Source organism: Protomyctophum bolini (assembly GCF_963924005.1).
Source record: "Protomyctophum bolini genome assembly, chromosome: 2".
Taxonomy (NCBI): domain Eukaryota; kingdom Metazoa; phylum Chordata; class Actinopteri; order Myctophiformes; family Myctophidae; genus Protomyctophum; species Protomyctophum bolini.
Window position 1 is genome coordinate 36,921,208 of NC_137863.1, and position 12,452 is coordinate 36,933,659.

The 12,452-nt window shown below is 40.6% G+C and overlaps 1 protein-coding gene across 1 annotated transcript in view; it reads left to right on the forward strand.

Annotated features, from left to right (window-relative positions):
- The window catches only part of LOC308334079 (uncharacterized protein), a gene marked incomplete at both ends in the record, with an annotated part of 13,766 nt that continues 1,314 nt past the window's right edge, over nucleotides 1–12,452 (forward strand). Inside the window, 10 exons of the mRNA XM_080790667.1 lie at nucleotides 1–150; nucleotides 2,897–3,042; nucleotides 3,148–3,229; nucleotides 3,706–3,841; nucleotides 4,820–5,022; nucleotides 6,603–6,742; nucleotides 8,809–8,950; nucleotides 9,141–9,422; nucleotides 10,511–11,051; nucleotides 11,283–11,630. Of these exons, the coding sequence (XP_080646793.1) occupies nucleotides 1–150; nucleotides 2,897–3,042; nucleotides 3,148–3,229; nucleotides 3,706–3,841; nucleotides 4,820–5,022; nucleotides 6,603–6,742; nucleotides 8,809–8,950; nucleotides 9,141–9,422; nucleotides 10,511–11,051; nucleotides 11,283–11,630 (2,170 nt within the window). The remainder of the gene's footprint in view (nucleotides 151–2,896; nucleotides 3,043–3,147; nucleotides 3,230–3,705; nucleotides 3,842–4,819; nucleotides 5,023–6,602; nucleotides 6,743–8,808; nucleotides 8,951–9,140; nucleotides 9,423–10,510; nucleotides 11,052–11,282; nucleotides 11,631–12,452) is intronic.

Below are 12,452 nucleotides of genomic sequence, written 5' to 3' on the forward strand. Positions count from 1 at the left end.
ATGGCGACAGCAGGGGGCTGTGAACTCGACTTGGAGGGCTTCGAGAAACAACTACAGAGTTTGTTTAAATCGTTTAAAAACAGCTCGTCTTCGACCATTGATGCCGTGCAGGTGGACCGTGGTAAAACCTTCTGTTCTGACTTCAGCAAGGTAAGAGAGAGAGAGAGAAGATGATAATAATAACAACAAAACCTAGCAGGTCTTCATATTTCCCCTCCCCCAGAAATATGCTAGCTGACGTTAGTTTTTTTTGCTACACACCCCCCCTTGCGCGAGGTTTTCAAATAAATTATAATACGTTATTTCAAAAATTTCAGATGAAAACGTCTTTCTCTTTGATTTAGCATCCGTAATTTTGACAAGCCACACGTCACGCAAGCGCGACGAGAACTATGATTTCACCGATAGGCTATCTGTATTTTGTGATGTTTTAGAACAACAATACGCATAAGATTAAGAACAATTGTATATTTTCCCGAACGGGTGTCAGTGACTTGTTTGTGTTTCGTGCTAATGACCATGACTGTGACACTGTCCCCATAGCCTTAAATACTTTTCCAGAGCTAACGGTCCTAGTCAATGAATTCACTGCTAAAGCTAACGGTTTAGCGAGCCCAACATTTGCCTGGCTAGCTTAGCATTTGTTTGTACCACAAATAAACGAGACGATTCTGGGTAGCTGCTACTAGCCGCAATTTGCAACACTATATTGTTTTATATTGTGTTGAATCTAGTTGCAATACTACCCTCCATTGACAGCTGTCCAAATTTAAATTTCCGATCTGCTTGTAATATTAAACGACGTTAAACTCTCCGACGTTGCAGCTGTAGGGCCAGCTTGAATTATCCTCTTTCAATCTGAAAAGCGATTGTTTAATAATAAAAAATCTGACCTTTTTTGGATCTCACTCCAGTGACAAATACCCCAAACCTACACGCTGTCAGTTGTGGCTGAAACTTATAACGTGATAATTGGTAATTACATGTAATTGTTGGCTGATATTGCATCTGTGGGCAGGTGTATTTTAAACCTTTATAATCCTTTAATGTATTTTGCAAATGTGTATATATTTTTTAATTTTATTTAATTACTTGCAATCTGGTTTTTACTACTATTCATAATTGCCAATAGCAACCAATTACTCACTTTAGTTGTTGGCTAGATTGAGGACACTCCCTGATGAGGCCTTTGTCCCAGACTCCCAATCTCTATAAATGGGAGCAGTTTTTCTATTCCTCTTACCCTGAAGAAGGCAGTTTTGTCGAAACGAAAAGTTGGTACTCTAAAATAAAATATATTTGCATCGTGACTACGAGCTGTGCAACATCTCTGCTCAAGTTCACCTCCCCAGTGGTGTGCTCGCTCTTGATTGATTGATTGTAGTGGTGAATATTGCTTGCAACCTCACATAGATAGATATTAGATATGTATCACGATACAGAGGCCACAATATGATATATATCGATTATACGTTTATTAAAAAATAATGACCATGTTGCACAAATACAATCCACAGAGATCTTTAAATTAAAATACAATGGTCTTAATACATGTAAATCAAATATTTATCTTTTGTTTTGCTTTGTTTACTTGGTTAATCAGCCTATTTAATTTATAGGCAAAAGAAGGAAAAGAGAATGAATGAGGACATGTGTTTGTGGCTTAATTCTAGCTGCAGGGTAGGTCAGTCAAACTGTATAATTTGTCTAATATTGTTTTAGAGCAGTGGTTGTCAAACATTTTCATGCCAAGTGCAAAGGACCCCAATATTTTACAATCTACTTTACAGAAAGATAATCCCAAAATCGCTTATAATAAACAGATTTGGCAACACTGGCCAGAAAGGATCATATCAGTACTGCTTATTTTTGGCTTATTTTTATAGACCTGGTTGAATTTTTCTCTGGCAACACCTCTGGAACGCAGTGTTTAATGGAAGGAAGTGTTTATATTACTAGATATTATATTGCTCCACTGGTCTAAACTAGCCTAAGATTTAGACTCTTGTAGATTTGCTTTGATAACGTTAAACAGAGACGCGTTTCTCAACACTGCGTCACACAGATAATTCATGCCGTTTATTGCTGTATCGATACAGCAGCCTCTATCGATTCACCTATCTTTCGGATGTTCAATTGATATATTGCCATATTAATTGATTAATTGAATACACCACTAATTGAACTCATAAACCGTTGCTGTGGACGATACCATGAACCATTACACTTAACAATTGGTTGAGGGTCCACCATTTTCAATTCATCAAAACATTTAGAGATGTTCGTTCTGATATTAGAGATGTGACGCCATAGATGAGCTGGTGTTGAACTTCTTCTAGTCAAGGGTTAATGATGATGACCTAATGATGAAGTATGGGGGGTGCCGGGGGAGGGCTGTTGTAACTGCCTGTCAAGTGGTTGTTGTTTTCTGTGCTGCTGCATGTTGTATTTTGTCTTGTGTGCCATGTCTCGTTCTGTTTTTGTCAGGGCTTTTGTGTTGTGTATGTTAACCAGTAAGACGCGCGAACGCGGGAAGCGAACGCAGCTCGTACATATTTGGGTTTTGGACTAGCTGCTTTGGGTACTCCTTATATGGTTATGGCTGAGTCATGGTGACATAACAGCGGGACAGACACTTGCATCAATCACAAACAAATCACTCAGCTCCATATATGGGCACAAAAGCGGGACAGACAGACAGACAGACAGACATGATCTGCTAGGTCTCATAGTAAGTGCTCATTGCGTTCGCAATTAATCCTGTTTTGTACACTGCTGAAGCCAGGGCCTGGATGTGAAAAATATATAAAACTTGAATGAGATCGAAGCTATTTCCCAACTCTAGTATTGTTGACAATTCATTTTTTTATGTCTCGCTCTCCCCATCTCTCTCTAGCTGGTGGAGGAGTACACATGTCACTGGCAGACTCCACTGCCTCGACTCAGGATCCTTGAGGTTGCTCTTTGCTACTTTGTTCGAGGCTCTCACTTATTTCGAGTAGGCTGTGATGATGTGCGCTCCATGCTCAGCAGTCTGGCCTTGTAAGTAATGCTGGCGGAGGTCTTTTAATAGGAAACGGGATGCAAATTTAAAGAATTATGTTTATTTCCCTGAGAGATTTGATAGGATCTCTGTTCCTTTTATAGGAGTGTTTTTGAGCTCTTGCTGTTCTTTGATGAGAAGGACTTCAATAAGGATCCACTGAAACACTTCACAATTACATTTCAGGTGAACCTTCAATCCATTTTCCATTTTCTTTAACAGTAGCTGTCACTTGCCCCTTAAATGCATAATGCAATACCCTTACAGTATAATTATTTATAATGCTAGTACACAAGTGCGTGTAAATAGAGGAGGGCTTTTGTGAGGTAGGTAAATGTATTTAATGTTTGTCTGGTTGCAACTTGTGCACGCATCCCCCTCTCCCGGCTCGGGCCCATTGTCTCAGGGGTGCAGTACGTTAGTTAGACTAGTCATTGGTCCGACAAACGACGAACCCACCTCAAACCCTAACATAACCATAACCGCATGCACGGGAGCAGGCGCTAGTCCGGCTCCGTCGGATTTACATGCGGTCCCCTTGTCTCAGACAATTAAAACCTCTCCTGGGCCGATTGTCCCACACTTTAAAACCGCCTGATATAAAGTACAATTTATTTTGTGTATTTTATCAGTCCATCAATTTCTTCTCTGCTGTCTTCCAGGAATGTCATATGTGTCTTGTAAGGCATCAGAATGTTCACTTGATCCAGGTGAGCACTTGCATACAAGATGGCGGGCCATGGGCACACGCCACTCTGCAGTCCATCCTCGAAGAGACCACAATACCACAGACTGAAGGTTTGTAATGGTGAAAACATCTTTTATACCTGTCTCACCCAGCACCAACAACCCTATTTATGATTATTATTTATTTTTGAGGTGCGCTTGCACCTCCTATGCCCAGCTTTGTCTGTTTGGGTGTGGGCACATTGTCACGTCAAGAGGTGGCAAGAAAGCGCCTCGTCCAGGCGTCTCTTCCGGGTTTTTAAACAGCTGGTGGATGGAAATGACTCTCGCACATGGCTTCAACTTGTAGTGTCCGATTTCCGTTTTGTCCGGCAAAGGTGTGCTTGCGCCTTTTGTGTGAACACAAACACGATGATTCGATTGGCTGATCATCCCATAGCGATGATTTGATTGGCTGAGCAATACATATTGAGGATAAAAGTGAAGACGCCAAAATTTATTGGCTGGAATGACATTTGTGATGATTTGATTGGCTGAGCAGTAAGCACGGAATGTGATGTATGATGATGTATGAAGATAAGAGGGCCCCTCACTTATCACAAGTGATTTTTATTTTTCATTTTGGTGTTTATTTTATGTGTGCAAATATTTCATCTTAAAATTGTGTTTCTTAGGATAAACAAATCAAAAACAAATGTTCAATATTGTTTCATCCTCATTCACTACCAACTATCACTTTATTCGTACATTACATTTCCCCATTGACATAAATGCGAAAACTCACTTTCAACTATTTTACAAATCACGAACAGAATGTCCAATCCATCTCCAAATTTGAATCAATCTATTATCATCCATAGGGGACGCTGCAAACAATCCCCTCCAAAATACTTACAAATGATCACAGGGTGACGTGACATTGTAATTGGCTAGCAAAATTAGAGGGAGGGGCCTATATAAGCGATTGCAACCAAAAACCTTTCTAGTTTATTTAAGTTTCTCAAGTTTTACTGCTATCCAGAGATGTATAAGATGTCCATGTTTATTCCTATAATGGAACTAAATGTTCTCCTGTTTGACTCCCCACAGTGGACACATTTATCGGCTCCCAGCTGCCGTTGTTGTTGGAGCTGCGGGTCCGATACCTGTTGACCTGTGAGAGGATTAGTGAGGCCATGGCCCTGGCCCAGTGCTGCTCTCAGCATCCTACAGCAGGACAACATCACTTCTTCCTCCAGGTGTACCTCACCTGTCTCCACAAAACCTCTCAGCACGACCGTCTGAACAAAGAGGTGGGTTGAGTGACTGTGTTAGATAATGACAATGCGTGTCATCGCTGTCGGGCAGAGACCGACTTTTCTTTTTAAAATGAATCTGTGCTAATTTAACACACTTTACTAGTCGGTGTGTGGGTTTGATGAAAAATATAAAAAAGCGCTTCTGACTACACCTAACTCCATTGGATCCTCAAACTGTCGTTCAAACCACCTAATTCCAACGTAGGTTTTTTTTCCGTCTGACTTCGTAAATCAATGGACCTTTTGACGCTGACCGCCCCAAACTTATTACTTATTACCAGCACACTCGGAATGGTATAGACTATTTGGAGTATTTTGAGGCGCTTGTGCTTTATTTATGCAGGACAGTGTAGAAAGTAGTCCCCACAGGACTCCGTGATTCCGCGATCGCAGTATTTACCACTGATTTCAAAGCCGTCCGTGGAATTCTCGACCATCCGCGGAATAGCAGAATGTCCGTGGAATATAGTCGGACACCCCCGTTTTTACTCCCGGGATTTTCTACTGGGGATAGTGGGGGAAATTTCGGGAGGAAAAACCTTAGACTATATATGGCACCCGAGTTCTCCTCCCATCCACTTGCATGAAGTTGCTCTAAAGCGCATGAGGCGATTTCACTCCTCCTTCCGGGTAGGAACAGAGTGCATTCTGGGATGGATTTGCCCCAAACACATGAACGCGCTGCCGTTGACTATCATTACGTGCGTTCATGTATGAAACCTGTGTTTGGGCCCACGCTGCAATACCAAATTCGGCCACTATGTCCATTTCTCCTCCGGGTGCCGTCTCTATTCATATATACTCTAAAACGGGTCGCGGAGCGTCCGTATATCATGACAAAGTTACTTATTACTACCAGTAGGTAGTGTAGGTACTATAATAGGGATTTGTACAGGGTGAGGTGTCTGACAACACTTTATTTATGTGTTGTTTATTTATGTCCTGAGGGGGCATAAATAAAGAGTTCCTTCTGAAACGGAATCTGTGTAAATGGTTCCTACTAAAACTGAATCCATCTCCTGACTCCTGACAATGACAAATTGACAATGCTAAAGCAGAAAAGATAAATATTACACCCACATTAAGTATCCTCTAGTCTAAACTGTAGTTACTGTGGGCAGGGTTTGAATGACAACCTTTGCAACCAAAACAAATAATTAAAATTAAAATAATTAAAGTAATAATAATAATCGATCCCCAAAAACGATTATTGGAATCTTTGATTATTATGACTCATCCATAATTACAATTAATTGTATATATCATGAAAGAATCTACGTATTATTAAAAAAAAAGAAAAAAAAGGCTTGATAACTGGTCATTTTTAGTTGAATAAGTTAATGTCCGCAGAATATTAACTAAGCCGCGTAATCAAGGATTGTTGTCCGCTGAATTAGGAATGTTCACCGCAGAATCAAGACTTTTTTTCCCCCTCTGATTCCTGTGGGGACTAAGAAAGACATGCAACACAGCAGGAATCAAAACGACTTGTTGTAGTGTAACAAATACACATTAACCAGTTGGCTAATGGCATTTGAATAATGTGATGACAATGGCTTTTTTTCCTACCCCAGGTGGCTGAGCTTAATGGCAAGGATGCTGTTCAGATCATCTGTAATATGGAGAGCGAGGAAAGGGATGAATCCATAGTACTGACCCTCGCCAGAGCCTTCCTCTCCCAGCAGCTTCGTAGAGGATACATGGACCATTTGGGGTAGATTGTACTGTCTATTAGTTCACAAATATACTAAAGGGCTAGTCACGATGATATATCACATCAAATTAAATTCATTTTAATTACTTAATTACAATCAGTGGACCCAGTTCCACTTTAGTAATCTTTGACATGCTAATTCGCGCCATCGAACAGCATCAACATTGATTCGACTGTTTTTGTTTTGGCTAGCTGTGTGGAATTATACTCTTGGCTGTTCATTCCATCACGCTCTGAGACTAAAGTTGAGACTACATTAATCTGTCCTGATGAAGGTCTAAGCGACCGAAACGTCCACCTAATAAAGAGCAACGTTTTGGCAAGTGTCTTAACAGTGTGCAGGACCTTTTCTTTGTTTTTCAAGGATGCACTTTTTAAATATATGCTCTACGCACCTGTCACTAGCCTTCTGAGGTGTGCATCAGCTTTTTGCTAAAAAAAGAGACTACATTTGTACCTTATCTCTTGTGTTTTATGTAACTCTGTAACACTTAGACATGACTACAAGCCTTATTTTGACCCTTTATAAAATAACATGATGGTTCCTACAATACAATGCCTGGGAACAAGGTCACGTTACTTGCAGGGTGATGGCATGCCAAAATGGTTCTGAGAGCAGCAAACAACCATTCCAGTTACATTCCCATTTGTACATGGCGTGGCACTGTTTGGCACAACACAGTTTAAAACATGCCCATTCCTAGATTTTAGGCAAGATTTCATAATCCTGCTTACCATGGCCATGTGCTGATAGGAGGGCTGGATGATCTAGGTCACAGGTTCCCAAACAGTGGGTCAGGACCCATATGTGGGTCGCGGACCACTTTTTTTATGGGTTGCAACTTGCAAACTTGTGAGTCAATACCCCTTTATTTTTTTGTTTTTAATTATTATTTCAAAAGATTTTCAAGAAATTCCCCAAAAAGCATACATTTTTATGAGTGAACACATTCCCTATTAGGTATTTATTAATTATTTCGCCCCTGCCACAGTCTGAACAGGTAATAGTATGTCCCTATGCCTGTGATCCAGTTATCCTTGTATCCCAGTGATGCATTGACCAAATGTATAGACAATCAACATAAACATCATAATAACAAACCCATTCATGGTTACAATAAACCAATTCATGGCTCCTACTGTAATAGCAGTTATACTGCTCACAACAGATTGTGCGATGGCATTTTGTAAGATTGGTTATTTACGGTGCTTGACACCCACACACAACTAAGTATAACTCAGGCTTATGCCAGAGGATTTTAATATTGCTACTAATTGCACTTTTCTTATGTCTGTGCAATCAGTGTTGATATAAGTCGGACCCCTTGTTTCCATATAGCTCTGCGTGATTTCCCTAATTCCATTAAACTAAATATTCACAGAACTTCACTAGTGTTCAACGCAAGGAAGTTATTTTACATTATGGCTATGCATAATAATCTTTTAATGTGTACAAAGTGCATTGGAGTGCCCTGAAGAGGTATATGAAAATGTATTAACAAGTAATAGCCTAGTAGTAGTAAATAAAAGTAATAAATAAATATAAATCGCACTTGTGTGAAGTGAGGTGCGCTCTTATCGTCATCACATTCTGTGCTTAGCCAATCAAATCATCACAAATGTGGTAAACAGACGGACACAAAGCTGGACAACCAGCTTGTGTGTGTAATCAGTCCATTCGCATGTATGGAAATGGGATTTCTTTGACGTGGCAAAAAAAAGGCCGAAAAGTGGATTGAGAAAATCAATTTACTCATCGGGATATCTAAAGGTCTTTTGAGTCTTGACGAATGAGTGAGCTCAGTTCCTGAGGGATCCTCACGGGCCTCTACCATATTGCCGAATTTCGTGAAGAACGATAGCTCAGAACTGCTAAAATGGCAGTTTTTCTTTTTACAGAAATCATAAAAGAGAAATATGGTCTTATGGCATCAGAGATCACCATTATAGGAATGAATGGACATCTAGTTGACTCATAACGATCACGAACTATGTGGCAACGAGGTGTAAGGCAGTTTAATGTTACTGCTCATAGAATCATGGATTGATTGTCTTTTGTCTTACAGTCACCTTGTCTTCATATGGAGTAAACTCCAATTGCGGTTGCAAACCTCGAAGCAAGTTTTACTTGAGGAGATCCAACAGCTGATGCTGACTGCCACCAATGTCAATGCAATCTTCCCTTTCATCAAAGTACTTCTGGAAGAGGTGAGTATTTTTATGTAAGAAAGGAGTAAAAATGTTGTGCAGGATTGTTCTTCAACTCAAGATGTGTTTTAATCAAGGTTCATATTTTAAAATACCTGAATAATGGCTGAGGGAGATGAGGAGAATTCTAACTAAATCAATACTTTTGCAATAATGGTGTTATTCTGTCTTGTTTTTTATCAATATTTAGTTGGGCAAAGATGGACACCAGTTTTGTGTGGAGCTGTGCACAAAGGCCCTTCAGTCCTGCCTTCCCAGTGATGTCCCCACCAAGTCCCTGATCTACAAGACCCTTGCTGGCCTATTTCCTAATGACCTGGAGATGTGCCAAATCTGTGCACTGCTGGTTTTCTTCCTAGAGCGCACAGTGGAGGCTTTCAAGATGGTCTTCAGCCTCTACATACACCCTGACCAGGTCGACCATGCACAGGCCAGCCCTGTCAGCAACCAAGTTCGCTTCGAAACGCTCCAGGTAGTGCAATGGTTTAATAAGTCATAACCAAACGGGGCCTGAAATTCAGCCTGACTCGATGTAGGATTTTCGTATGTTTTTGATTCCCGCAAATATAGCACTCGTAATTTGGGAAATTCCTGCACAGATTTACAGGATTGTCATTAATCATCATCATCATCATCATCATACTATAATTCAATCAATGTCTGTCTGAATGTGTGTCACTGTGACTGCCGTAGCTCCTCACTGCCTGCACCAATCACTCCCAGCCCTTTTTCCAATTTAACTAATTATAAATGAATAGTTTAATTTATTAGTGAATTAAAAATGCGAAAACGCACCCGGGGCGCAGTACCCCCCGTGGCCACAAGTGGGGGATATCTCACAACGGGTAAGGGCTAGTATTATATAATTGGCCAGTGTGCAGCGACAAATGGACATAAGGTGCAGTATCATTCCAGGTCGTCTTCAGTGGTGTGCGCTCTCTCCTCTTCTACAGTGACTCAGTGAGCCCCCTCTTTTGTAGCCACAGACTCTAAAACTGCAGCACACACTCACTAAAATCTAAAACTGCAGCACACACTCACTAAAATCAGGTTTCAATATGAACTTGACTGATGAAATATGGACAACTGGCTGGAATGTAAATCATCATAATTAAAGGGGAACTGCTCTGAAAAACCACCGGTCATCCAGAATGCATTGATGCAAACAGGACAAATGATGTCAATAATAATAATCTTAATGCAACGGATTCTGAAGCCTTATTTATACTGTTGATAAGAAAAACTTTCTTAGCTTACGCATGTTTCATGATAAATGTTTTTATGTGATGTATTCCCCATGCTTTTTGTTCTTGCTTAATGTAAGTCGCTCTGGATTAAGAGCGTCTGCTAAATACCTAAATTGTAAATTGTAAAGACTAAAGGACGGAGTAGAAGGAGAAAGAGAGACAACTACAGCACCAAGTAGAATCCCTCCTGTTTGGAAAACTGAATTTCAGGCCCTGGGATAAGTGATAATAAAACAATAGTTATTATTTTATGTCTGTGTTACTGTGTTATCGAGCTCTTGGTGGCAACCTTTAAAAAATCTGCCTTTTTTAGGTCCTGAAGATGGGCATGGACTTCGATCCCGAGTTCTGGAACCCCATCACTCTGCGAGCCAACTGTTTAAATCTGCTGAGTGACACCGTGGCGAGTGACGCAGTAGAAGAGATCATGGCAATGTGGGTTCCTGACTACTGCATGAAAGAGCCTGAATTCCATCTAAACACCAATTCAAGCAACTTCCAGAAAAGAACAAAAGTGGCAGGGGTGAAGAAGCGCAAACATACAAAAGATGTAAAGAATCACATGACAGCCAAGCGGTTTAAGGCCTGTTCTGATAAATCTGTTGACAACTCTGTGAAGAAGGGGAATGCAGGCAAACGTTCTGTGAAGAAAGCGTCAACGGAATATCTTCGGCAGTGCTTTTGGCGTATAGGCAAAACACAAGAGGATCCACAAGCATATCACAGGTTTATCATACGGCTCTCGGAGAAGAATCCCACAAAGCGGAACATAAGTAAGCTGCAGTGGATCATAGAAGACCCAGGACGTCTTGAGCAGTCAACTCTGTCTGATTACAGGAAGTTAAGACCCAACAGTAAGTAAAAAGATAATTCTATGAAAAAATAGGCACTGAATGTGTTCAACCAGCAAAGTAAACTGGCATATTGAACAGGGGTAATTGACTTAAGTGCGAAGCCTGTATTTAGCTTGGGTTCTTTATTATTATATAGTTATTATAGCCATTTTTGGCTCCTACATGTGACAATTTATGATTTCTGTTAACACAATCCAATGATGATTGTAACGTTATGATTTCTATTTTCAGTTTTCTTCTTCCTTGGTGATATGCCTTATTTATATACATCTGTGAGTACCGTGGCGTCTAATGGTGCTGCTGCTGCCAAGTCACAACACCCACAGCCCAGCGGGGCTCAGGATTCACAAAAAGAGCCACTAAACATGGAGCCAGCGCTGGTCCTGACCCCACTTCCACAGCAAATGGTTCGCCACTCTCTCTGTCCACCGGAACCTCGGCAGCAATGCAGCAGTGGGGAGGATGAGGATGACGGTGTGTATGATTCTGACACGTCCATATCAGAAATGAAGAGGGACGTGCAGAAAGGCAGAAAACTCAACAAAGATGCCACTTCAAAGACACAAGCCAACACCAATGGTAAATAACCGAGGTCCAGGCCTCCCAATATCATACATCTTTCCAAATACCCATGTTAAAATTGTAAAAATATAACACGGATGAGATGATCCTACATTGGGCATGAAAACCTAAGGTGATGTTTTTGTTTGTTTCTTTTCCACATAAAGCACTTCATTCATTTTCAACCTTATCTTCATATAATTGGCCTTCACTAAGGCTTATAAGGTTCCACCATTTCTGTCTACGTGTCCGTGTCTGAGATGCAGATTAGAGACAGAAATGGTGCCATCTCACACTTGTTATTTCATATTTTTAAGAGTAGCAACAAGGGTATCCGCCAAGCAAGTTTTGGGCCGACAGATGTGTTGTGTTTATAGAGAACTAAAGACGCTTGCGTCTCCACTCAAACGCGCACTTGCCCAGTCGGGCAACCTGAAGGCAAACTCCACCTACCCGAAAGTTTGATTCACCTGCCACAAACAGTCAGCCAGCCCTTAGTGTCCCCCTGCATCTTAATGAGCATTAGTGAATTAGGGACCATTTATATGAAGTAAAACTTCAATGTTTACTTTGAAGGGGTCCTTTAAGGTTAAAAACTACAGCAGATAAAACATATGTCAGGCTAGTAACCAATAAAACTACAGATAATGCATGTATGATAATTGGTGTTAGATATTGGTGTGGCAATGTGCAAGCATAGACAGTACTGACACACCTAAAGTCAACACCCATTATTAAAGTGAGTTTAAGTGATTCTATGCGAGATTTTTATTTTTATTTTTTCCTAGTCATCAATGGCTATATTCTAATTGCAATCAATTGCTATAGTGTTTGTTCAGT